Source organism: Neodiprion lecontei, chromosome 6 (genome assembly GCF_021901455.1).
Source record: "Neodiprion lecontei isolate iyNeoLeco1 chromosome 6, iyNeoLeco1.1, whole genome shotgun sequence".
Classification (NCBI taxonomy): Eukaryota; Metazoa; Arthropoda; class Insecta; order Hymenoptera; family Diprionidae; genus Neodiprion; species Neodiprion lecontei.
This window is the reverse complement of record NC_060265.1, coordinates 9,889,915-9,916,316: the sequence shown is the minus strand read 5'-3', so window position 1 is coordinate 9,916,316 and position 26,402 is coordinate 9,889,915. Positions and strand designations below refer to the sequence as shown.

Here is a 26,402-nt window from a genome sequence, read left to right as displayed (position 1 = left end):
ATAAAATTACCCTCATTACAGTTTTTTTTAATTGGTTGCCACCGTAAATGGGGAATCAATATTTGGTCCCGTATTAATTAGTTCAATTGCAATTCACGGTAAACAGCCATTTTATAATTCAAAATGTTGCTAACCGTCGGTGCATTGTTCAAACATGCATACCTGCATTTTAATAACGGCGAACGCGTGTAGCTGTTCCTGATTGGTCCAAGTGACGTTCATCACCTTTGCCGCCAGCGATAATTTATAAGATAACTCGGTTTTGCGAATGTAAACCCGCAGCTTTAGGTTCAATACTTGTATTATGATACGTCAATATATAAAACTAAATTTAGTCAACCTTCGGCCAAACGGGGAGAACGGGGATAAGGTTTAGTCAATCGAATTCATCGAATTATCGCACACAGCTGATAACGCGAATTGTCAGCAGTAATAATTAACCTCACATTATTCAAAATTCCGTCCGGTGAAAGTTTTTTCAACAACTTTCAAATGTGTGAAATTAATCTCGTTAATTCAACGTGAGAGGGTGAACCTGAAAAATTCTCTTATAAGTCTACAAAAAATTCTATACGTCCAGACCTAACCTAACGTAACCTAACCTAACTTAACTTGTAATAGTCAACATACACCACGTGTAACGTGTTCCACAAGTGGAGCTTCGCGAGATTGTTCATATTTTGCTTTTGCGCACGTAAAAATTGAAAATTAATTCCAAAAAATGGGAAAAGGCCATAGGCATCAGAAAAATTTGAAGTCAGAAAAGGCGAAAGTTAAATTGAAAACTAAGACGACTAAGACTAAGCACCTGCCAAAAGGCCTCAATGTTACAGATACGTCATTTAAAGTTAAAAAGATTCTTATTCGAGACCAGTTAAAGACGCAAAATGAAACAGATATAGTTAGTCGACGAAACTTAAATATAAAGGTATGCTATAAAATTATATTTACTTTGATCCGTTTCGAGCTCTTTCTTTTTATTTTTGATCACTGAAGAACTTGTCTCTAATGCAATTTACAGGAACTCATAACACGACTACATCATTACAACAGTTCTGTTCGTCTGGAGGCAGTAAAGGGCTTAAAAGATATCTTGTCGCACCACTCTTCAAAGATTTTGAGCTCGCAACTCCATTCTTTGCTTCAAAGCATTGCCGCTTTGTCACTTGACAAAGAGAAGAGCGTTCGAAGAGATTCTCTGAAAGCTTTGAATTTAATCTTAAAACCAGTATCAAATGATCAGCTGGAACCTTTTTTCGATATATTAATATCGTACCTGAGTTGCGCCATGACGCATATTGATCCGAATATTAAGGAAGATTCTCTCTTGTTTTTGGATGTTTTAGCTGAGAATTGTGGAGTACTACTTGCTCGTAGCAGTCAAAAAGTTTTACCAAATTTCATGGACATGATTTCCAAATTGCGAACAGAGTCAAGATTGGAAAGACAGTTGACAACAACTTTAAACTCTAAGCAGACAAGTATCAGATGGAGAATTAACGTTCTTAGTAGATTGGGCAATATTTTGACGTCTATGATCAGTGTAAACAAGTGTCAACAACGACAAAACAACGATTTCACTTATAAATCGGAAGAGATAAACGTCACAAATTTAACACACGTACCACTTTTCCGACAAAACTATTTGCGGATACATCAGCTAAATCTTACTAGAGGGCAGGAAATGAATATACAAGTTGGCAATGGCTCGGACCTTGAAGAGATGAAAAAATTCACTAAAGTTTTGATGCTGTTGATGATCGAAAGCTGGATAGAAGTTGCACCGAAGCAAAATGGAACTGCACAGTCAAATCTCGTCATAACTAATGAAGCTTCAAGTTTATTGAATACGATTATGAAAATAATGGAATTGTTAATTGAATATGTGGATATCTTTGAAGTAGAATTAGGTAAAAATACAATCGGAGTTTGGTTTAACAATAACTTTCGTAATATGTTTGAAAAAAGTATTCTTGAGAATTTCCCTTACTGTGAGACAAAGACATTTACAAAGTTGAAGAAAAGACAAGACGATTTTACACCAGTGTATATAAATGCCAAATGCTTGGAACAAAATTTGGCTATTTGTCACGTATACGTATGGTTATCATCAAAAAACTTCACAAACGGTAACACTCACTCTGCTAAAGATCCGGCTCTGCGTGTCCTTCAATATATGATTGGTACGTACCATAATTGCATCGTTAATTTTGACAATATTTTTATTTCTGTATGGATGAAAGATTCGACGAAATATAAGGTAATTATAAAATCAAGGTGTAATTAAGTAACCAACAATTCTACAATTGTGAATCATTCAATAATGAATACATTTCTATCATGTTAACAATTTTGATACCTGGCAGAGAGACTGGAAGATTGGTCGAGCGGGGATAATTTTGCTCTTCTGCAATTAATCAGATCTGTAAAGTGTTTGCTCCTTCGAGCGAGCAAGGTTTGGTATCATAACAAAATCAATTTGGGATCAATATTGCGAGCTATGGTCAATGTTCAATCGAAGCATGCAAAAAAAGAGTTGCGATCTCAGCTCTTTGAAGTTCTTACAAGAATTATTCTGGATCATGATGCTACGGAATTACACAGGTTCTTATTTTAATTCTCTTCTGTGCAAATGCTGTCTAATTCCAAATCCATACGTTCAGCGCAACTCTTGCACTGCACAATTTGGACGTGTTTCATAGATTTTGTACATTTGTTGTATTCTAGTGAGGTTGCATTTAAGGAGTTTATTGCTTCGCTACCAAATTTTTTGCTCAAACACAGTATCCACGAGGATACATTGAAGATGTTAAACAGAGTTGTACTGCAATACAGGAAATGGATTGAAAATAGTCTTCGAGATAAACACGAAGAAATTATTGGTAAGCAACCTTTTTTTTCTACTCGATTACTGTGATCAATTTTATTACAGAAAATAACACGATGTTCAGTTTAACATCTATTTGAGAGTTTTCGAAATTATTCTTTGCAGAAAATGCGAAAAAAATTGAAATCATTGGATCCGATGATGAAAAACGTTCCCGTCTTTCAATATGCAACCTCTTTTACTTCATAGATGGACAAGTGTATTACTGAAACCTACTTACCGTTATTTCGTTCACATCGATAGTCGGTAATCGACGTGATATACATTATTTTCGATACACATATAGTGGCATTATCATTTTGTACAAATTTTGAATAGAAATACTAAATAATGCACACTTGTGAACGTTTTGTACAGCTTTTCTTCCATTGAGTAATTCATCTTAGCACTGCAAGAGTGGAAAAATTATATTAAAATTAATCATTGTGACTTAAGTATATTCCCCGTCTGGTAGATGGCAAGTATTTGTTTTGGGAGAGAAATTTTCGACGAGTATAAATAAATAGATTTTTATTTTCTAAATATCTTCCGTTGGCTTACTCTTTCTGTATATCTTTACAGTATAACCAGAAATATTTTTCACATCATTTACCTGTACAAAAACTACTTCTTAATGCAATTTTACAAAAATTATATCGAAATCTATAATTTTTACATTATAATATAGACTGCGTATATTATATACTTAATTTAAAAAATACTCAATCATCTCTGCTCCTCAATAAATTATGATATATATAAACCGACATTAATTACTTTTGAGTTACGCGTGAATTATATTTAGTGCATCTCATTGACCATGTAGGCAATGTGCTATATTGAATAGCACAAAATTAAGGGACAACACCACTGTGACAGTTTCAAAAAATCGATTTTTTGAAAACCATTTAAAAAAATCTAAAATACTTTTAAGATTAAGATGCCGTTGGACCCAGGTCCAAAAAATAATTATTTTCGTAGATATTAAATATTTGCGGAGCGGTGCAGCGCTCCGCGCTGCGTCGGTTTCAACGCAAAAGTTGAAGCAATTTGGGCCGATGATTATCCCCAACGTCTCCAGAACTTTCATGAGGCTTCTCAGGCCAACATTGAACACTAATACCGCGATATCAGTTGCAATATCAACGATTTTTTTGCCTCCAGAGTTGGACAAATTAACAAACCTAAAACTTTGAACGTGTTTTTCTCGAAACCACTTTTTTGAGTGCGGCCCGCAGCAAAATTCGAGCAATTTTTATCCGATCGACTTCAAATTTTTACTGTATCAACGAAAATAGATCATCTAATGAACTACATAGGATTTTTTCGATATTTCAATAATAATAAAAGTTATAGCCTATTTCGACGAGAAATTTTGCTCAAAAATCATTCTTTAATTTCAAAAGCGTGTCTATTTTTTAAAAATCAATTTTTTTCCAAATCCCTATGTACTTCACTTCAAAATAACGAAAACACTGCGAATTTTTTTTAAGTCGACGTTGAAGAGAGTTTTTCTGCGGGCCGCGAACCACTGTGGAGACAACAGCACCTGAAAAATGTGTAAAAAATGTTTTTTGAAGAATTAATAAACAAGGAAAAAAACGCAAAAAAATTTTTTCGAATATCTCTTATTTTTCCCACAAAAAAAATTATTGAAAAATGTAAAAAAAACAGGGGGTCACAGTGGTGTTGTCCCTTAAAACTCATCGTTGTAAAGAGCAATGTGATGTTGGCTTAGTTAGTTATAAAAAAAGAATCGGTCAAGTTCATGATGAATTAAAAATGAAATTCAAATAAAATTTCGCCTTTGATAAACTAAAATTACAGTTCAATGAGATCTTATATTTGCATGATGTACATACATTACTCTCTCTCTCTTTTATATACAGTGCGTATATTATATACTTATCCACCAGTAGGTTCGAATTGAGAATATGATGACTTTTTTTTTCATTTTTTCGACTAATGATGTTGCATTCTGGGTATGTCGGTGTGACTCCTGTATTATCGTAAGACTGCACCAGTCATCACCGGCTGCAGTTAGCAAAAAAGTACAATCGTATTGTAACAACGCCAGGCGTTGATGCAAAAAAAAAAAAGAAGAAATTCTTCGTGGGTGAAAATTTATTATGTCGTATTCACTTTGTCGGATTTTCCCACAATTAGTATGACAATTATGCTCAGCATTTAGTCATCATATTTTCCTTATCTTCCTTTTCATCATTGACAAATGCTACATTTTCTATCCCGTTAGCACTTTGGACTTTTACGTCTTGCGCAGCAGGGATTGCGGTGAAAGTACCAGATTTACCGTTTTTCGTGATCGGTTCAACACCGGAAATGCTTTCGTTACCTGGTATGTCAGAAATATTTCCGACGCTTGGAGTGATTGGCAAGACCGGGCGCAGTGGACTCAGCCGGGGCCACGTTAAAGTGTTCCTAAGATAGTGGCCGATGGCCAAATATTGTTTCTTAGACTTTTCGGGTCGGTAAAATCTCGGCCGAAGCTTTTTCTCGATAAGATATTCGATCACGAATGACTCGAAGAACAAGCAGACGAAAAAGTTTGCGCACGAGAGCACCAGTATTCCAAACCGCCATTCGTAATTCGGAGGCAAGATCAACTGTAACGCGTTTATTACCCAATTAGCCGGATACAGAGTTATGTAAACGCATACGCCGATCAGGAGTAATATCGACATCGTGAATGCCGTGTTCGTGTAAATCGGTTTTCTGTAGGGCTGGCCACGCGAGAACACGACCGCCATTGTTATGTACTGAAACATGGAAACGCAGAAGACCGAATAGTTTTGGTAACACGTGTAGCCGACTTTCTCGGAATACTTGAAAGGAACGAACCACGAGAAGCGTTGAACAACGTAAAACGCGACGCTTTGAAACACGGTCATAATGAACATCAGGAATATCAGAGATAGCAAGGGTGTAAAACTGAGCAGGCTCGTACTCGGTGGTTCTTTCGCCAGTTTGCCCTCGTAGGCCTGTGTTTTGCCGAAGAAAAACGCAAAGTTCACTATCAAGCAAATGTCGATGAACAAAAATTGCAAATCCGTCAAATTGGAATCGATCGAGTACAGTATTACTACGGACAAGAATTCCGTCAGTGAATAGGCAACCATGAATTTGAATATCCCAAACGATGTGACTAACGCTGCTCTTCCTTGTCTTATCACTTGGAGCATGCATCTTATGTCCGGTGTGCGTGATGTGAACGGGCTCGCAACGCTGTAAAAACATGGAAAATACCATTGGAATAAAAATCTACTCTCGGTCCATCCAGTTTGAAAAATAACGTAATCGACCTCGATGTCACGTGGAAAGAATAGGGAGAAAAATTTCCTCACCTAGACTCGGATTCCGAAAGAGACACTCCTGCATGGGCTGCCTTCAAAGCTCCGCAATCGTTGGCGCCGTCTCCGCACATTGCTGGAACGAATTATGCATGAGAATGAAGTTAGTAACGTTACTGTAGTGATTAAAGTTATCGAAAATCGTTATTTTACAGTTGCAGGCCTGTCTGAAATTCAGTAAATCATAATAAGGAAATATCATGTATTCATTATTTAAAAATATAACTAGGTACTTCAAAGTCACTATAAGCTTGCAAAATAGTAATTTCTCCCCCCAATGTTTCGTTACGTTACGTTAACGTTACTAACTTCAGACTCATCATTATTTTTTAACAACTCTATGAAATAACCAACAGCGTTCAATATCCAGTCAAGTTTTCCTTTGCACATGTGTAACTAATTATAAGTAAAAATAATTTTTTCAACAACCTCACACATCGATGGGTCTCACTCTAAAGGTAAAATTTGTATGAATATAAAAATTTTGACAATGAATCGCTTGTAAAATGCAGTATGTTTCAGAGAAATGAACGTGTAAAGATTTTCCTAGCGAAAATATCTCGAAAAGGACCCCATGAATTTATCTGCTGGAATCACAATTTTTCTAAAATATTCTCTGCGGAGTTTTTCAGCAAAATAATTAGCGAAATACTGACGCGACTGGAAAATATTCGATTAAGGATGTATAAGTTTTTAAGCACAATACGCGTGCGTAACGCAATTTGAGTCACGTACCAACGTAGTACCCGAGTTGCATCAGTTCCAGGACAAGTTGCTGTTTCTGATCGCTGGTCATTCGAGCGAATACAGCACCTCTGACACATATTCGTGAAAGTATTTCGGGATAGTGTTCTCGTAGTAGGGCCCAAGTTTGACCAGTTAAAGCGAATCTGTAGCCATCAACGTCGATTCCTCGCTCGATTGCATCCAGTGTTCGTATCATCAATTGTTTATTCTGTATTTTCTGCATCACAAGAAAATGATCATTCACTGTTAAATGTTTGGCCAAACTATTGCATTGTTAACGGTTGGATTGGAAATTGGATAGGGTTTCACAGCGTACAGTTTCGGTGCATGTTCAAAGTTAGTCTGGACTCTTCAAGCACTGTTTGTGTATTTGTGATACTTGATGATTCAAATAATTATAGAAGGAACAGAAATTGCAAACACGTCATTAGCTTTCCTTTTCTTTCAGAAGTACATTTCACGCTAATTTATCCGAAAACTGAAACAGCGATATTCACTCTAACGCAGCGATCTATTTTTTTTCTCAAAATTATAGAACACGAAAAATTTTGCACGTACAGTTCTTTGCTGAAGATTGAGAATCACCGAAGAAAACTACAAGGCATTTTCAAAATCCAGCATTTCTATAAAGAAAAACCGATGGTTTTCGGAAATTGGATTTTATGTACATATGTCGGCTATTTCTCGTGTTCTATTCCGATCTGTAATGAGAAGTGCTCGATGTGAGCGAGTATTCTTTTTTACTTGACCGAACCGATTCGGTTGATTAAACAAAGCCTTTCACTAGCAGCAGCGCAAATGATGCTGTGTTATGTTTGTAGCCTAGCAAGAACTAGCGCTGCTACGGATATCGAGAATACGAAAGCTGTCATTTTTACCGTCGATTCTTCGACCTAAACATGCGATTATGCGTTCGCACCGCTGGTTCCGCTCTTTTTATGACACGTGTAACATAATCTCAAGGCTAGGAATTATGCATGGAGCAAATTAAGTCGTTTCCTGTTATGGAAAGTATACGCTGGGTGAAAAATAAGATTGTTCTTGGACTTTGCCGAATGGACGTTACTGTAATTATTCTTATTGTGAGTTTTTTTTTCTCCCTTACCATTTTGGCGGGCGCTCCTTGGGCGTTGAAAAATATTTCAGGCTGAGATTTCAAATTTCCTGGTACAACGGTCACGTCAATTACAGTTTCGAAAGGCGATAATATACCACAGTCTTTCGCAACACTGACAGCAGTTTGGATATTGTCTCCTGAAAGTTTGTTAAAACTATGTAAGTTATATTATTCTACGTTTAACGTAATTTAATACGTCCCACGAGCAAATTTTCGTACATTAATTTTTCAATATCAGCATTGTCAAATAATTTTCGGCATTGAAAAATTGCTTGATCCTGTAATTGCTGTTTTTTCGCCGTGGCAATCATGTTTCACAGTAATAAGCAGCATCATAGAAAATCTTATTTTTTTGGACGTTAAAATATTTATTAAAAAAAAAAAAAAATAGGCAAACATAAGCTTTGTTCCATAGGTAAACTGACCTGTTACCATTACGACGCCGATCTCGGCTTCCCTCAGCTCTTTTATGACCTCGACCGTCGGCTTTTTTAAACGATTTTCCAGTACAACCAACCCGAGGAATTCCAAATTTTTTTCCACTTGATCTCTTGACATTCTCTGAATCTAAAAAACCATTGCATAGGAATATATGCGTTTGTGTATTATACCAAGACTGAAAAAAGAAAACAAATCGACAGAATTTATGCACGACTGCCTACTGTACTGCAGCATAATGGGTTGACTCTTTTAAAGATTGATTCTTTTCTTTTAAACTGGATTTCAATTTGTTTTTTGTGAAAAATCCATCTGGAAGACCAGCAAACTCCTTTTCCTTTCCTCGTCCTATCTATATTCACCTTAGCGTAATTGCCTTCAACGGATGTACGAGCAAGAGCAATGACTCTGTACCCCTGTTCGGTGTACCGCTGCAAAGCTTCGGTAATATTCCTTGGTATGGAGTCGGATTTACTCAAGCTGAGTATCATCTCGGGGGATCCCTTTGTGTACGCCAAAAAACGGTCGGACCCCAGCACCCTGACGATCACCGACATCCTTTGTAACGTGCTAGAAAAGTGATACTGATGCACGATCCCTATTTCCGAAATTCCGTTTATATTTTCTGTAAGGTTCTCGTTCTTTGGAGGTCTCACAATGGTCGGCACCAGCTGGTCGTACTTGCTGATGTCCTCTATTTCCGGTTCCTCGAGAATCCATCTGGTGCTCTCGAACATCTGCGAAGATAGAAAGGGAAGAAAAGGATGTTACGGGAATGTGTTTAAGCTCATTGTAATACGAACATTCCAATTAGCGCTGATCATTGGCTTGGCCTCCTCCCTCGATTTCAATGGTTGAGGTAATATCGATTCAGATGCGATTAAGGAAACAAAATTTTGACACAATCCTCGAAAATGATCTATCATACTATTTTCATACCACCCGAGGCGCGAGCGAATGTAATTTTTAAATGTGCCAGAATATCTTCAGTCCAGGAATTATTACTTAACATCGTTTACCAGACGAGTAACTTCACGGCTTCTCAGAAACTTGTAATCTGAACACGACTTTGAGCTGCAAGGATTCAAACGATTCACCGTTGGATTTCAGAGATATCAAACGATCTCAAAGACTTCCCCATCGGCGAATTGCGTTTGATAGGTTGGAGCCCGCCTTTTGCGATTCGAGAAGCTGAGCTCTGCATGGTGTTAGGTACCTTGACGTCCAAAGGATCTCCGCACAGCTCACCCCCGATCAACGTTAGGCTGTGACAGACCAGCATGCCTTCGAATATCGGATGAGTTTTCAGCGATGGCACATCCTTGACGGGTCCTCCGAGAACTCCATCCTTACTTGGCACGATTCCCCACATGTCCAATCCATCCTCGGTCAGAGTTCCTGTCTGATCAGAGATGGAGAAGATTGATGTTCATTTGTTCTGTTTCGCACACTCTTATGATTGGATCAAGCATTGGTACGCCATAAGCTGTTCAGCTGACTTCGTTCTTTCCAAAAAAAAAGTCCAAATTGATCTCAGAAGTGAAAATTAATCTTTATAATTATGTAATACCGTTGTCAAATGCAGACCCTAATACGTTCGTACCTTGTCGAAGCAAACGCAGTTCAAGCTCCCGGCAACGTTGATGACTCTGCTATTAATGCAGTATATTTGCTCGCATTTCAATCTCGCCTGAGCGTACAACTTCCCGACTGTCATTGCCGCAGGCAACGCAGGTGGAATCACAATCGTAATTATGTCCAACGCCTTTATCGCAATATCTCCGGCGGTCGTTCCACGGGATATCTGAATCGAACGACAGACAGCGTAAGGTTTTTGCAAGTTGTCCCTTCTAAATTTTTACAAGTACAGTTACAGAGTAAAATCTCGAATATCACGCAACTGGACCTGAGTTACTGTACCCAATAATAATATAATGACAATTTCGGTAGTCAATAATAAAGATAATATCGCAAAACCTTGCAGACCGGCTTACCTTGCTGACAATGGTGTAGGTGAAACCGCACGTTGCTATGACAGCTAGAATGGCGATGAATTTGTACGAGTCTTGGTCAAATTTGAAATCTGCAGGTGGTGGGTATAAAATAGCCGCTACCAGGGCTCCTCTGCTCGTTTCTAGTCCAGTTCTGACAACCTTGGCTAAAACCGGTCCACCGCCGTAGTACCTTTAATAATTGGATCATACTCAGCGAGCTACGTACGGTAATTAGTCGGTCGTGTCGATCCTTTGTCAACGAACAGAAATTGACCCGATGGTCTAATGGTCAGAAGATAAAGATCTTACGGACCTCGATACGGAATATCGCGACAGCAAAAAAGTCTAATCCCCGGCATTAAATTATACTGCTCACAATTTCAATAGCTGTTAATAGTTGATGGCTGTTTACCTTGTCTGTATTATCAACGTTCCACTGTACAGCGTGTGTTGGGCGCAGCTTTTTGGATCGTAGATAACTGCGTGCCGAGGCAAAGGTGTCTTTGTAACGGGTACGGATTCACCTGAAGAAAAAGTCACTGCCATTTTATTTGCATATTCAATTTGTAGAATGCAGTTGTTCATCCGTTCCTGCTTTTAGCTAACCCGTCAAACGCCGATTAATTGGAGGGAGTCACATTGAATGGAAATACTCGAGCATTTCGCCATTCGCATTGTCGTGAGGTATCGGTATCTTTGGAATCTGGCAGTTGCATGAACATTTCTCCGGTTTCACCTCTCCGTACGTATAACGTTGCCACGTTTTACATTACTATATGGGCATTTCCACGTCAACTGTTCCGCATGACGAGTGATTTTATTCAGACATAGTGACGTCGTTGAATTTTCCAAAAAAAAAATATTTGCAAACGATATCTAAAGATTTTCAGAACCGTTGAAGTTATGTATCTTCAAAATTTCTGTTTGATGATTTTAAAGAAATTTGTATCTCCGTAACCATCTGTTGCATTCGTAGTTCCCCGAATTATTTTAACAGGCAAAAGTTCAAAGTCTATATGTTATTCTGGTCTGGTAAAGTGAGCAATCTAAGGATTAAATGTTGGAGCTTGTCGCGTACACTTTTGCCCCTGCAGTATAGGCACAGTGTAACTTATTGCAAGCTTCGAATACATTATTTCACTTAAACACGTTATTAGAATGTGTTTGGCGATCTTCGTTGCCCATTAATATGCTGCGCATGAAATTCTCTTGGGGAAGTGCCTTGATAAGGTCCGATCGCCATAAGGCCATTTTTTGTACCGTACACGTGCTGTGCGAAATCTGTTCTACTTCGAAAAATTCGACAAGTTCAAGAATTATGTAGCAGCCATGTAGCAAGAATACAACAAAGATTAGATATCATCGGTTTCATCGTACTCTCTTCCGTTTATATTTTTCCTCGATTGACGTGGGCAACGATCGAATACTTACAAAAGCGTGTCGTACTGGAATAATATACTCATAAAAGGCACGCGATAAATTCGTCGCTTACTTTACCGCAGGCGGCATAAATGCACGCGACACATGCTTCAATATTTAATATCTTGCAGAGTAGATGGTACACTAAACTTTCGAAGGTCTTCAAGATAAGGTTAAAACTATATAGAACAACAAATACTTATTCGGAATTTTACAGAGTGAGAGAATACCACTGAAAACTGGATATTAGTGTCTATTTGCATGATTCGGTCAACATTTCACAGCTTGCATGAGTATATATTATATTTATTATATTAATATTTTTCTCCCCAAACTTCGGACTTTTGTGCATTAAACTAATTTCAGTACCTAACTGAGATTCGGATAAATGGTTTCGCATATACGAATTTCTAAGAAATTATCGAACGAAAATTTCCCAGGAGAATAACTTCTGCAGTTCTGAAAATTTACTGAATTTAAATAAAATTGCTTGCCGTAAGGACCAGTTTTAGAACAATCGTGGAACTGCTCATACAATAGCGAGTGTGCAGCCATGTTTACATCTAGATACCGTCGAATAACGCAACGATAATATTTTTTGTCAGCAGCATTTAACGTGAAGCAGACACCGGCGTACTCGTCTTGGACCGCTAAGTAACAGTACCTCATTATTATCGAGCGGGACGGTGTGTCATGGAAGAGTGGGGTGCAGTAATTAATCCAGACGGAGAGTAAAAAAACGACCGTTTTCATAAACATCTTGATTTCCATGAATGCCCGTTTGCCATTGTAGATACGAAACACTTGACACAGCGAAGATACGAAGTTTTTTGTCAATAACTTAACACTAGATCGGAATTATCATCATCAGATAAAAATACCAAAGTGCTCAATTATTAAAGTGCGAGTTCTCGATTAAACCGGCAATTCAAAGTCAATTCGACAATTAAAAAATGTCGATTATAATTGTCGTAGATAATTGACAACACCGATCTCTCGCTCCGATTACATTTCAACTCCTTAAGTCTGAACCTGATATCTGAATCGATGCTCCTCCTATGTGCATTTATGGGTCATTGCTCACCTGTCAACATGGACTCGTTCAGTATGCATTGCCCTGTGAGTAGAACCGCGTCACAGACAACGATCCCTTGATATTTTGGCAGTTCAATAACGTCCCCGGGGACCAGTTCCGAGCTCGAAATGGTCTCGAACACTCCTGGTCCTCTCCAAACTCTCACATTCTCTGAGGAAGCGACGGTGCCATGGAGATTCTTCTGATTCTGATACCAAACATGCGATTAAAACTTCACGGATAAAACGTTAATCGCCGCGGCTTGTAATTAGAATTAGCAGGAATGTACGATAATAATTAAAGTACAGCAGAAGTGATCAGATTTCCGGTAGCTCGCGGCTGAAAAATTATTTCAACACGCTTGAAACTTACCTTGCGCGTCTGAATTATCGAACTGATTATACCGAACAAAGACATGCCGATAATTGCGATCGTGTAATAGATGTATCCTTCGGCAAACCACACTGCCAAGGTGAATACTTGAAAAATATAGAACGGGTTTATGCATTCCAACAATAGTAGAACGCCTATGCTCTGCACTGGTACTAGTATTTCATTGTTGCCGTAAACGATCCTCCTGATTGTACAGAAAAAATGTTTGAACGTTTGAATGTTGTCGTTTGAATAATAAAACATTCTTGCATATTACCTCAACAATTGTTCCTCTCTGGATAAACCTTTGGCCTCGTGAAGATCGGCGCATAGTACGTGCTTGTCTAGGCCGATTAGCTTTGAGAATTCACTCTTCTTCGTGTCCCAAATGTAGCATTGTTTTTTACACCAGAATGCCTTGTACTCCTCGACTTCTCGTAATGTGCCATTTTCCAATTTTATTGTCAACTTTCGCCCTTCGATTTTTCTTATCAGATCTTCTTCTATTTTACCCAGCGTCTCACTCACCGATTTTTCGCTATGGATGTACAAAAGACAGTATTGTCTTACTGATGGAGTGTTATTTTTATATATTTTTTTTTTTCATACACCCAGACACCCAGTTATACACCAGTATTTTCTAAATTTGTTCAAAATTTCAGGGTTCTGTTTGGACTGATGATTACGTAAAGAAATTATTCATTCGGCCTAGGAATGTAAAGATTGGTGCCAAAAAGATTGAGAGCAAAACAAAATAATGACATATGGAATTTCCTTATTAGTATTTGGAAGTAAATCGTAACTAAATCTAGGTAAACCCGTATCGTGTCATTACGGAGGCAATGTAATGTCGTTATGGCAATATTCGAAGTGACATCATTTCATGGCATAAAAGCTAAGATTACGAAGAACTAATTAGTAGAGACTAGAAAATATAGTTTATGAATTTGAAATTTTATTTCAATAAAATTTTTGATCCAGTAATTAATACAAGCTGTCAATAACCATTCCAAACTGTTCAACACTACGTGTTTCAATTCCTTGCGTAAATTACTTTTGTTCTTACATGATGATTTTCAGATACTCCGGAAAACAGTTTGAGTATAAACAAGTATTTATTAAGACCTCGTTTGGAGGTAACTCGAATAGGTCCTGGTTTATCGAACAGATCAAAAAAATGTGTGAAAATTAAGGTGACATCATTCGTTACGTTACCTCAAATTCTTCGTAGAGACGGTCCTCAGATCTTTGACAAAGTACGATTTGTACTTTCCCTGATAATCGTCCTGGGGAAAATGAGAAAAATACCAAGTAAATGAGTATACATTCGAATTCGGAGATATAAGTTGACGTTCGCGCTTTTCACGTGCTCCTAACGAGTAACACCTGTTAAAATAGGTGAACATCTTACGACGAGATTACGTAATGTCGTACTTACGATAATCAATAGTTTCGTAGCTCGGCTCAGAGGACATTTTCTATGAGTTGCGTACAAATACAGCTGTGGATACCAGTGAAAAAGTAATCTAACGCAACCGACAGTTACAATAAACGTCACGTAAGTCAGGAAGCTCCCCACCGTGCTCCTCTCGAAACCGAGCACTTGCTGAAAACGTGAAAGGGATTTTAACGAATATCGTCGATGTCTTATTGTTGACTCGTTATCATTGAATTTTCCGAAAAGAACAAAAAGAAAAAGAAAAACCTTCAAAACAAGGTGATAAAGTGATTGCGGCTATAATCGTTGTACCGCATGTAGCAAAATTAATTTTACTTACCATTTCATCATCATGCCCGCTGTTGAGTGTCTGAAGGTGAGATTCAGAGTGATATTTACGTTTTTTCAAGTCTATAAAACAGTAAATTCGTTACATAAATATCAAAAGGAACCTGTCGGAGGAGCAAATTTTATTTCATCAGAGGCGAATTAAAGGTCAGGTATCGATGCTGAAATTGAAAGTAAATTTAAATAGTCTAGAATATTGCAATGTGTTGACCGGATCAATAATTATGCAATCAAATCATCGATAATTTGCGAATTTATATATTAAAAGCAAATTCCCGGAAGTGGCAGAGATAGCTTTTGTACAATTGGCCGAAAGAAACAACATCGTACGGCTGCTTCAGGCGTAACACGCGAAGCGTGACGGAGAAATATGCTCCAAGCTTAGAGGTGATAAAATGCAGAATCTGCGCAACCGTCTGTGAACATTAGATTTGTTTTCTTAAAATTAGTACACGCGTAATGCGAGCCTTGTGATTTTAACAACTAATATTCCCCGTCAGGATGAACAACTAATCGCGCGAACATTTCGCTTGTCTGACAGACTGCGGAGAATTATTTATTCGATCCTTGAAGTCCGAGATGTACCTACGTGTGAGCAGATCAAACTTGATTTATCTTCTTATCGTGATTTCACAATTTTTCTTTCGAACGAATAAACTCGTATAAATTATCTAGACAGGCCTCGTACGTAAGATCGCAACCCTGAAGCAAACCGTGCTCTATTCAACCAGGTAATTACTCGTCGTGTCGACGCTATCTTGGTGTTGGCCGCAGACAGCGTGCATGCACCTAATCGCCTGAACACGTGTCTATAAATCAGCTTTCATATGTGGGAAAATGTGGATGATAAATTGTCACGGTCCGTTCCGCATCTTATTGATAAATGGACAGCTAATCAAACAGCTTGACAGTCAATGACGGAGAAACATTATACACGTAGACAAACAGAGTGTGTGCAAATATTAAATCATCGATGACACTGACGGCGTATTCTTTACCGGTACGAATCGTTTCTATATATCCGTGTATCTGTGTCCTTTTAAAATCGTCGAATTTTCAACGAGGCTGATAACTTGCCGTCAATAATTTTACCGTCGCTTCCACGGATGCAAAATGCAAATCCAGTTTGCGGGATAAGGAAGGGAAACTGCAGCAGCGGACTGCAGCCTGGTCATTAGTAAGCGACGTTAGATAAATGACAAAAATGGAAGAGAAGTAGAACAGAAAATACTTCGGCTCGAGTGCACGGTGAACGTGTAAGATACCTATGCATGGGTATATTCTCCAGGGAAAACAGGTAATTCTGGTTTAATTAATTAACTTTACGCTACAGGCGCCTGCATAGCCAGGGTACTTTTGACGCGTTTAGAAGTTGATTAAACGAGCAATTTTCTACTTGTGCAACACCTCTCTGTGATGCAGGTTTTCCATCATGAAATGGTACTGTATCCACTTCGCGCCCAACTATATCGACGCACTGCGACTATAACGCTCATTGTGTAACATCCGGCAATTGCATTATATAATATATTGTGAAAAGAAGATACGAAGTGTGAATTTATGGTGAGATAAATGGAACGCATTCGAGTAACGCGTACAAGTAAACAAAAACAAATATATGCAGTTATTTAGCAATTGTTTATTCCTGGAACCGCTGAACCGGTTGAACACAAATGATGCGGTGAAAATCGTTAGTAACTCATTAACGAATCAGTATCGAGTCTCTTTTATTAATTTACTGCTCGCGCGATATTACACGACTCGGGCTGCAAAAAGTGGGTAATTATTTTATGATACGTGTAACTTACAATTAGATAGCCTGGCAAGTATCTTTTATAGCCTCTTGATGGACAGTTTCCGATAAACTGCCCTTGAATATTAATTTGGCTAATCTCTCAAATTAAATTATACGTTCGCAACGGTTCGATTACGCTGTCGTAAAATATAGGTGGAAATATCTCAAGATATCGTTCAATAGTTTCACTCGCGTATATTTGACGCGAGCACATAATTATCCCATTGAAGTTTCGAGTCATTCCTAAGATTTTCACTTCACTGGTTGAACAACGAGAACTTATCTCGATCAATCGTTATGCGATGGATCGATTGCTTCTTTTAAATCATCATCGATTTCGCCCGATTTAGATGGTCGGCGCAAATTGCAACGGTCGTGATCATAAGATAACCGGGTAACATTCACTCTGCCCTGATATATTTCCAAGGCACACTTTCACGACCGCAAATATCTTATTCACGCTTGATCAAACCGACGCCAAGTGTACTTAGTAATTTGCTATGTACTTGATAGTTTTTTGAAAAAACAACCCAACGGTCCGCGTGTTTGACAAAAAATTATTACTCAATGTATAACAAGGTGGTATAAAAAAAAAAATGTATAAACGGCAAGCAATTTGTGCGCCGATTGTAGCTCGTGTCATACGCGTAAATACACTTACGTGGCGGAGTTGTTTCTTTTAGTAAAATCACGTTCCTCGATTACGTGCGAAGCATGCTGACACGCAATGGTTTCGAAGTAAGAAAAAGAAAAGGAAAGAAAGGAATAATGAATAAATAAAGAACGTTCAAAAACGAATTCATCGCGAGAAATTTCATGCAACGAGTAACTGGCAAGGTACGGAATATGATTGTATACCAATAATTGGACAATTGTTACCCGTGTAAAATTACACTTGGCGTTATCTCGAGTACCTACTCATTATGAACTACGCACTGGTGTCTATATTTGCGACATCCACAACACGAGGTATAAGGTATTATTCGAAGGACATCTGACCAGACATTTTATGTGTGCACAAAGTAAGTGCTAGACCGATTTATTCTTGATGAACGGTTCGACTTCGAATCATCGCAAGTAAGACGGTTGCACTATTCCGTACGAATTAACTTTCGATGCATATTCAGTTTTTTCGCATCGTTGCTTCACCCGCTTTAGGCGAGAATATAAGTATTCACATTACGGCTGTCAAAATATAATTTAATCACTGTTTAATTTTTTTTTCTTCCCGCTTACCATTTGAGTTGCTCATAACTCCACAGTTACTCGGTAAAAATCTCCTGTGAAGTCGGTGAACCTTCCCTGCAGAAGGAAACCGCCGTGTTGCAGAAGACTTTCACTCGCCGTACGGCTGCTCAACAAATTATGGTTGTTTAATTTACATTTTAAGCGAGTACGTATTATTGACAAGAAATGCATTACCTATCTCAGTTTATACAATTAATTTCACTGCGATTGTGAATACAAAATATAACAATACACGAACCGATTATAAAAATCTTTCAGATCTTATCACGCGAAATCATGTGGCAAAAGATTCCGGTATTACATGTACCAAAAAAATTCGTATTAGTGTGACAAAAGATTAATCGACACCTCGATTACCGCCAGCTATAGAGGAGTTTATATTTCCGCGTCTACGATTATTGTATGCCACAACTTGAACAACTAACTTGCGCGAAACGTGATTGCAGAGAGACCAAGACACCATTCCGTGTTATCACACGTTCTCTTATACATATCCAACCACGTCCACTGTACCGAGCAGCCAGCTGTTATCACTCGTCCTGCTCGTTAATCCGGTTACTGGTAACCAACGGGGTTTGTCCCGTACCTTGTCCGATCAGACCCTAAGCTCGGTATAATTCTAAGGCGTGACGCCTCGGAGGAAAACGTCAATCTCTTCATCCGGGATTCAACGAATGGTTATCAATTCATATCAATTTTCCGACGATTCTTGGTCCGCGAAATCTCGCGTTTGTTTATCATTCTACCGCACGGAAATCGCGATTCAACGGGACGACGTATCCTCGGTAAACAAGTTTCCGTCACAGATGGATCACCCTGTACGGCACGTGTGTCATACCGCGATTCTACAAAGGGTCCTCCGTTATCCAGTTACACGATCGCGAGTATCAGTCACGATTCCCGACGAGGTTCAATGGGATTAATCACCGATGGGAGTTCCCGCGAGTCGCACAGTCGGGGACCTCGGATTGCACAACAAACCCGATGCGTGCACTCCCACTGGAAACACGCTTTCCTTGTGCAACACCGAGCCGCATGCATGCATCTCAATTGCGAAATGCATCGCGTCTCGGCCGACGCGTTTAATTCTTTGGCGAACCACGGATTTTGACCCATTTCGAATATGCGGACAACGATCCTTACGGTGGCTACGGGAGGTCAAGAGAGGCGTTAGTTAAACCTTGAAGCCAATGTCTTGAGCCGCGGATGGAAGATTGGACTTATCGAAGTGTGGCGGGGTGGAACGTGGTACACGCGTCTTATCACTCTTTCAGTGATCGTACAAATTGTACGTTACAACCACTTGTACCGCACGTGTTTACATTTCGTGGATTCGTAAAACGCTTCGCGGTTGGTGTTGCAGACGTTTGACACAGGTACGTTTGTTTAGTGTCTGACGATTGTTGGAAGCAAGGAAGATTTTTTTTTTCTGATACACTCGAATTGCCACATGTTTATATATTCGAAAAGTGTACAAATTCTGACAGTACTCACTTACGTGTACGAGAATTAGTGATCGTCGTTCGTAATCCTAGTTCTTCTTGGCTAATAATATCCTTTGCAACAAGGATAGGCCAACTGTTCGGAGATTTTTGTCACGTTCACTCTTTTCATTCCTGATTAAATTTCCGGGGATTTGGCAATTGCAATTAGTGGCGAACCGGCCGAAAAATGCAAACAATTTTTATACACTTCGGACACAATTGCAATTCGATTCAATTATATTTTGTGCGAATTTTGCGCGTGCCTTTCGTCTTTCAAAACGTGTTGTTTGCTCCACTGGTGAAAGGACGATGCACGGTGCCGGTGATACGAGCGTTTTTTTGACTTGTGAAAGCGTTGAAAATGCGTCCGAGGAGAGTTGACAGCGGTAGCGAATTCAAAGTCAAACTGGTGCTCCTGTCGCGCTTGGAAGACCGCGTAAAACTGACATTTCAAACTGTTCTCCAAACTGTTTAACTGTCATCTCAAATCAGCCCCACTCTTTGGTTTTCCCGTGGCATTGCGAATGTGTGCTTGCGCGTGTTTGTGTGTGTCTGTGTGCTTGCTTGTAGAGGTTCAGCGTGTGTCGCGATGCGGACGAATCGTTACAGCTAAAAGCATTTGACCGCGACAAATAGGACGACCGATAACCAGTCGTCCACTTTGACTTTCGGAAATGACTAAATTCCTGGTGAAAAATAATATTGTGCGTTTCTTCGTTGATCGATTAATCACCCTCTAAACAAGATCCAACCTTATCTCATGGTACGACAGATCTTCCATCTAATTATCATCGACGTTTATTACGTGTACAGGAAAAACCTTTTACCGCAATCTTGACAGATTCTTCGTTTACTAACGTGTTAAGCTGGATCCGCAAATGAGGAAAAGTACATCAATGGATTTCAAAATGATTCGACTAGTACTTAACATACCAGCATGGCTTACGATTCTCTTTCAGTAACATGTAAAGTGAGAAGAGTCTACAAGATAATAACAATAAATTGCAGTTATCACGAGTGAAGAGCGGGTGTAGTTATGTTTTAATAGTTCCAACTGTCGAGCAAAACATTTCTGACACACGTGTCTAATTGCTTATATTTGTTTGGCCTAAAAATCTCAAGACTTGGGACCAAGTAGATGAAAAAGTTTAAAACATGTAACATTTTGCCCTACGATAATCTCTGTGACCGTGATGTGATATAAGACAAGATAATTTGCATGTAGCTGCTGTAAGGCATTTGCTTCTAATTATAAATGAGAAGAGTGAAAATTGTAGACAATTACTTCCAGCATATCGATACCCCGTTTACGTTTCAACGTTTTTTTTTAAATTCCGTTGTAAATGACATGTGAACGGATTATAGTTTCCGATGCTATTTAGCTCTGTTACAAACTTTCCGATAATTGTTCAACTAATATATGTCTGCGTATAATAAGGTCATTAACTCGTTACGACATAACACAGCAAAAAAAAAAAATGAAAAATCAACAAAAGAAATATTAGATAATTAAATATGTAACTTAATGGATATAGATATATATTTACCGTTCCTTCTGCGCTATTTTGGTAAAGTCAACTCGCCACAGCTGGAAGAGTTCGTAAAATAATTACACGCGAAGACATCGTTCGCAGCGTTGACTCTGAAGACCTGCCGAATATCGTGGATAAAATTTACGGATGTCGTATTTCTACGTTTATAAAGTTTTCGAGAAAACACGTTTCTCACACATTCTAAAATATTTCAATATCAACTATAATGCATTGTTGAACCAACGTTTGTTGATCCTGTCACAGATCAAATTACAATTATATTCCGTATAATTGTATCTCCTTTTGAAATAATCACGATGGAAAATACATTATGGGAATAAGTAGGTATAATTAATAAGTCGTAGTGAAATCATTTTGGAAAAAACCTAATTTTTTAAACCGTAACGAAGTGAGTCAGGGATATCTGCATGTGAATATATAAGGCATATATCTACTATTCAGTCGTATTTATCGCCGTATGTTATGCTGTCGTACGTCAATGTATGTATGTACGTAAGTGATGTTCATTGTCACACCAGCAATCTAAAATTAGCTTCAGAAAGTACGCAAGAAAAATAAATCGTTGCAAAATTATGTATATTGATACGAAGTTTTATTTGATATTATAAAAGTGCAGACAGTGAAAAGACCGACCGAGGTTTCGGTTTCGGTTTTGGCCAGTTTCGGCCAAAAATGCTGGTGTTGGCGAAAAATTGGCCAAAACTAGCGCTCGTGTCGTCGAGGATGTTCGAAATTAATTTTGCATCTACGTTGCGTTCCGAAAATAAAGTGGCTTCCTAACAAATTGAAGTCAATTATTTAATCTAATAGAATAATCTGTTGAAAAGGTAGGGAAAACACTAGATTTCAGGGTGTAATGAAAATTAAACTAAATTTTAACTTAACCACACAAGTTTCGGCTTCGGTTGCGGTTGAAAATTGTGTTTTGGTCGGACACTAGTTATGTTTAATCATATCACACCTAATTTTAACAGGGAAAAACTGCGGTATAATTCTACGTAACTGTATGCAACTAAGTATGACATTACGGAAGTTTTAAAACATGGACGCCATTCCCGCTCGACTGGTTTCCAGTCGCAAGTGACCCGTGTCCTTAAGCCAAGTAATTACAGGGATCAAGTATAAATTAACGTAATGTAAGTTGTAAAGTGTAAGACTTATGTTTAAAAGGAGCCCAAATATTCTTTGCCACGTAAGTAGTACAGGCAGAACACCAAAATACAACGTATACAGGATCGAAACATTGACGTCTACCGGGTGTTGCGAAACATATATTTTGTACATTTCTGGTAAAAAACTAAGCAGTTGTATGAGGTTACTTCAACAATTGCGACAAGCTTTGAAGCGTTCAGAAGTTAAGCCAATTCGTTTCGATTTCCTTGTGCTTATCGATGACAAAAAAGAGAGAGGTTCAGGAATGAATAAAAAGACGCCCGTTATCCTTTTGCATATAATGAACGGCCTGACGCTTGCGAGGAACGTTATAAAAATAAGGAAATGAAATTGAAGTATCATGCGCCTGAAACTGTGACGGGTGTACACCATGTGCGATTATTTCGTAAGTTCATTGGCAACATTGAATTCCCTTCCGGGTATGAGACAGCTATTTGCTTCCACTTGCCACTCGAACTCGCGGGATGCGAGTCGGTAAAAACACTTGACGTATGTTCATGGGTGAATGCCCGTGTTCCACGTGTGGCAATTTCACTTCGTATTATATTACAATATTCAGCGTCGTACTATTAATCAAGATCTGCGTTGAGAGGACAAATTTGATTGTGAGATTGGATTGAGGATAAGTTGTTAGTGAAGAAAGCTCGAGAGAATATGAAATGAAAGGTAGTAACTCTGTATTTAACTCCTATACTCGAGCGCCTAATTTGACTGAAGACACGTGACGAAATTCTTGGTACATAATCAATTGCGTTTCTAAAACCTTCATTTAAAAATTCACGCCGGTCGATAAAGCACTAAGCCGAGTATTATTTTTTGAATATCGAAATATTCGAGCGTCCTTGCTCGATTTGACAGCCATGTAGACCGAACACTGGCGCATGCTTAGAGATTGGTTGTACAACTCTGTGACAGAAAAATGTACGTAAATAAAATTTCAATATCATTCATTGTTCGCGTCGAGAACTTGATAGTAAACCTCGATTCATCGTTTTGACTTAGGAATTAATTAGCGCAGAACTTGCATATTTAAACGCCAAGGCGAGCGAGCGATGCCAATAATCATTCAAGCTGGACATTTACTTGGTTCGTAATCGGTTTTGCAACAATTCACTACGGCGAAATGATCACAGCATTTTTTGTATAAATTTTTTGCAACCTTCAATAAATACTTTCAGATGCACCAATGGATAAGGATTTTTTATCGCGTTGAAAACTTCTTAAATGACCTTAGGTTCGATATAACAGCACAATTAAGTATTATGCGACCGGCAGACTGTAATTCTCAACATAATCATATAATGCAACATAAACGCGCCTCGGTCTGATAATGGTAATGTTATTCGCCATTTGACAAGGTAATTATGAAGAATTCTATCGCTTCGGTAACAGCAAGCCATGAACAAGTGATGCAAGTGTAAAATATGAAAGTACGCAATCATTTTCAGCGGAACATTGGAATTAAGGTAAAGTTAAATCGACGTGGTCAGCCACGTAGAAATTGCCGGGCAGCCATGGTTTTGCTTATGAAACGTCGGAAGCGTGTTCACCGCTATAAATTTTTTACTCAGATTGCAAAAAAAAGGTGAGCACCAAGTTTTCACTCCGTTATTTGAATTCGATGTGAAAATCGAGTGATCGCGCATAGACTCACAGGGGAATTGCTTGCCTGTCAGGGGATAAGAACGGTTTTTTCCACAAGCGATTAAGTAGTATAAATTTTAAGTGTACTTAATGTGCCTCGATTCAAATTTTGGCACTTTGGTAGACAGGGGAGAGCTAACTGGAACCTAGGTGCGGTTGAAGCATGATCGAGTACGAAACAGCTGACATGTCGTTGGGTTTGTTGAAAAGTTGAAGTGTGCCAGGTGTCGAGGAGTCTCTCGAGTACCTGCGAGAAACGAAATTGACGGCGAGAATAATGTGCAAATATTTTCAGACATTTCGCAGCGAATATATTTCTGCACATATATGCCTGCGAGCAAATTGTCATCCGTGATGATTAAGCGAGGTAGGTGCAGGGTACAGATATCCCCCGAACGAAATCAGCGCTCGCCAAGGTTGATCTAATACCCTAATAGATCCCGTCATTGGCGTAAAGCGTTGGGGAATGATCTAGCGTTCCAGGCGTATCCGATAGACTCATAAATCGGCGAATTACCACTGACGTCAATGTGTCGCAGGGGCTTGATCCAGGCCAATATGAGGAAAATTGAGGCCATCACTTGTCCAGATACAGGCATACACACCGGTGCTTAGTGTTCATAAGTAAGTCCAAACGATCCGTACAATACTTATGGAAAAGCACCATCCGAGACTGTTATGCGGTTAGCCGCTATTCACTTTTGGAAGATATGCCGGATGGTCGATGCGACAAGTGAGGTAACCGATAAGTTCGCTACTGAATATCAAGTGACCTTGGTTCCAAACTTCCCGTGAACACGTAAGCTGATCCAACCTTGTGTTCGACTTGGTGACAATGAAGCTTTGAAAGTGAAATCTCGATGGTAACCGTGTCTAACAGGAATACAAATCAGCTTATTTCACGCTAGTATGTATAGCGAGGCATAAGTGCAGGATCGACATGATCATGGTGTTTGAACGGCATTGCGCGGAGCGTACGTTTCTACCTGTCGTACAAACAGAGCACTAATTCCTAACGCACTTACACCCGAATATCGGACGACACGCTATCATTTTAATACTGCATGCGTCTGCGTTATCTGTATCACACCTGCGATGCAACACGCGATACTCAGAATCCGTGTATCTGTCGGTGCTAGAGTGTACAGGTGAACCCGATTTACGGAGATTCCAGACTGCAGATTGAGTGCAACGATCGTTATTTTATCGCTGTAACGTAGAAAAAAATTTGCACCAGACATCCGTACCTCGCAAGCTTGGCGTATCTAATTCCATTGTAATGTCCTCTAAATTATGGACCTCGTGGTATACCGAGCTGATAACGCAGACAGGAAGGTACAACTTGCTGCTGATGCGTAAAACTCGCACGAATAGCAAATAAGATTACTTTTACCATATCACTTTATTGTTTCTGTCGTTTGAATTGGAGTTATGCCGCAGTTGATAATTATCAACTAACCGCAATCACACTTTCATATTTTTCTACATTTCATGTTACAGAAATGCGCAACCATTTCCCGGTATCGCGACAAAAGTAATAAAAGTTGGATCCTAAATTCATAAACAAGGAAAGGCTTGTATATCTGTATTCACCGCTGACCCTGAGTTTTCGATGATGGCGCACCAAATCGACATATCTTGCGGGCTTGAAACACAGGATAAAACCATACTGGTATAACCGTTTTTGTAGAATGTCGGCAATTCTGGTAACAATCTCAAAATCCAGTCATGTTTTTGTGTTTCTACGACACTTACGGCACGAATTACAGAGCTCACAATATACTTATGCTCTATTCTTCATGTATAAGGTTTTTTTTTTACAGAACTCTATTACACATAGCGGTAATTGCTAAATCATTGCGGATATTGCAGAGCGTTGCATCATTGATGGAATCGCACAGCAAGAAGTAGGGAGTCGCAATTATGAGCTTAGGAATTGTATATGCAGGTATCACGTGTAATATGCAACCGACACTAAATTAACGACCGTAAATCTGGCGGACGTTGAGGATCTCAAGAATTATGAGGTTCGACAGCATGGGAATTGCGAAAAGAATATCGTAGTACTGGATGTTAGAACGGTGAGAAAAAATTGCTTAACGGTGTTCGTTTCACATCGGTTAATTTGACAATAAAGACATAAATTACCACGTTCAAAAGTCCGTTCGGTTACACGGATCAGATAAAATTTGTCCTTGGTTAATTAATAAATTCTTCGACGAGCAATTAGTTCCCACTAGGATTTATTTATTAGAACTCCCCAGAAGGAAAAATTACGACTAAAGAAATGTTCTCGTTTTCGCACGAGATCAATGAAACAAAC

At 38.8% G+C, this 26,402-nt stretch overlaps 2 protein-coding genes and 1 long non-coding RNA gene across 5 annotated transcripts; 2 read left to right on the top strand and 1 right to left on the bottom strand.

The window, feature by feature from the left end:
* The first annotated feature begins 216 nt into the window (after positions 1 to 216).
* LOC107218392 (testis-expressed protein 10 homolog) lies at positions 217 to 4,900 on the top strand. Its single transcript, XM_015656246.2, has 5 exons — positions 217 to 928; positions 1,022 to 2,183; positions 2,367 to 2,604; positions 2,728 to 2,882; positions 2,993 to 4,900. Exons 1-5 carry the CDS (start codon positions 722 to 724, stop codon positions 3,094 to 3,096), a joined length of 1,866 nt encoding a protein of 621 aa, XP_015511732.2. The 5' UTR covers positions 217 to 721; the 3' UTR covers positions 3,097 to 4,900.
* LOC107218388 (polyamine-transporting ATPase 13A3) lies at positions 4,784 to 20,146 on the bottom strand. Of its 3 annotated transcripts, none has more exons than XM_015656241.2 (18): positions 19,720 to 20,146; positions 18,214 to 18,328; positions 15,175 to 15,245; positions 14,835 to 15,002; positions 14,612 to 14,682; positions 13,674 to 13,934; positions 13,397 to 13,601; positions 13,034 to 13,232; positions 10,943 to 11,054; positions 10,531 to 10,720; positions 10,140 to 10,340; positions 9,753 to 9,938; positions 8,899 to 9,273; positions 8,524 to 8,665; positions 8,087 to 8,235; positions 6,970 to 7,198; positions 6,229 to 6,310; positions 4,784 to 6,109 (listed from the first exon to the last, which is right to left on the bottom strand). In XM_015656241.2, the coding sequence occupies exons 2-18, from the start codon at positions 18,227 to 18,229 to the stop codon at positions 5,047 to 5,049; spliced, it is 3,720 nt and encodes a 1,239-aa protein (XP_015511727.2). In that variant the 5' UTR covers positions 18,230 to 18,328; positions 19,720 to 20,146; the 3' UTR covers positions 4,784 to 5,046. The 3 variants fall into 3 exon arrangements, with proteins under 3 accessions (XP_015511727.2, XP_046600418.1, XP_046600420.1); XM_046744462.1 differs by having other exon boundaries at positions 19,724 to 20,146; XM_046744464.1 differs by lacking the exons at positions 18,214 to 18,328; positions 19,720 to 20,146 and adding an exon at positions 15,772 to 15,928.
* LOC124295218 lies at positions 10,909 to 13,036 on the top strand. Its single transcript, XR_006905131.1, has 3 exons — positions 10,909 to 11,042; positions 11,132 to 11,272; positions 12,558 to 13,036. It is a non-coding gene; the product is annotated as an uncharacterized LOC124295218 (long non-coding RNA).
* Positions 20,147 to 26,402: the final 6,256 nt, after the last annotated feature.

Coding starts and splice junctions, on each gene's coding strand:
- LOC107218392 (XM_015656246.2), top strand. CDS start 722: ATGGGAAAAGGCCATAGGCATCAGAAAAATTTGAAGTCAGAAAAGGCG. Junction 929..1,021: donor GACGAAACTTAAATATAAAG/GTATGCTATAAA, acceptor TGCAATTTACAG/GAACTCATAACACGACTACA. Junction 2,605..2,727: donor GATGCTACGGAATTACACAG/GTTCTTATTTTA, acceptor GTTGTATTCTAG/TGAGGTTGCATTTAAGGAGT.
- LOC107218388 (XM_015656241.2), bottom strand. Junction 10,341..10,530: donor CCTACACCATTGTCAGCAAG/GTAAGCCGGTCT, acceptor CGTTCGATTCAG/ATATCCCGTGGAACGACCGC. Junction 6,311..6,969: donor GCAACTCGGGTACTACGTTG/GTACGTGACTCA, acceptor AATTCGTTCCAG/CAATGTGCGGAGACGGCGCC.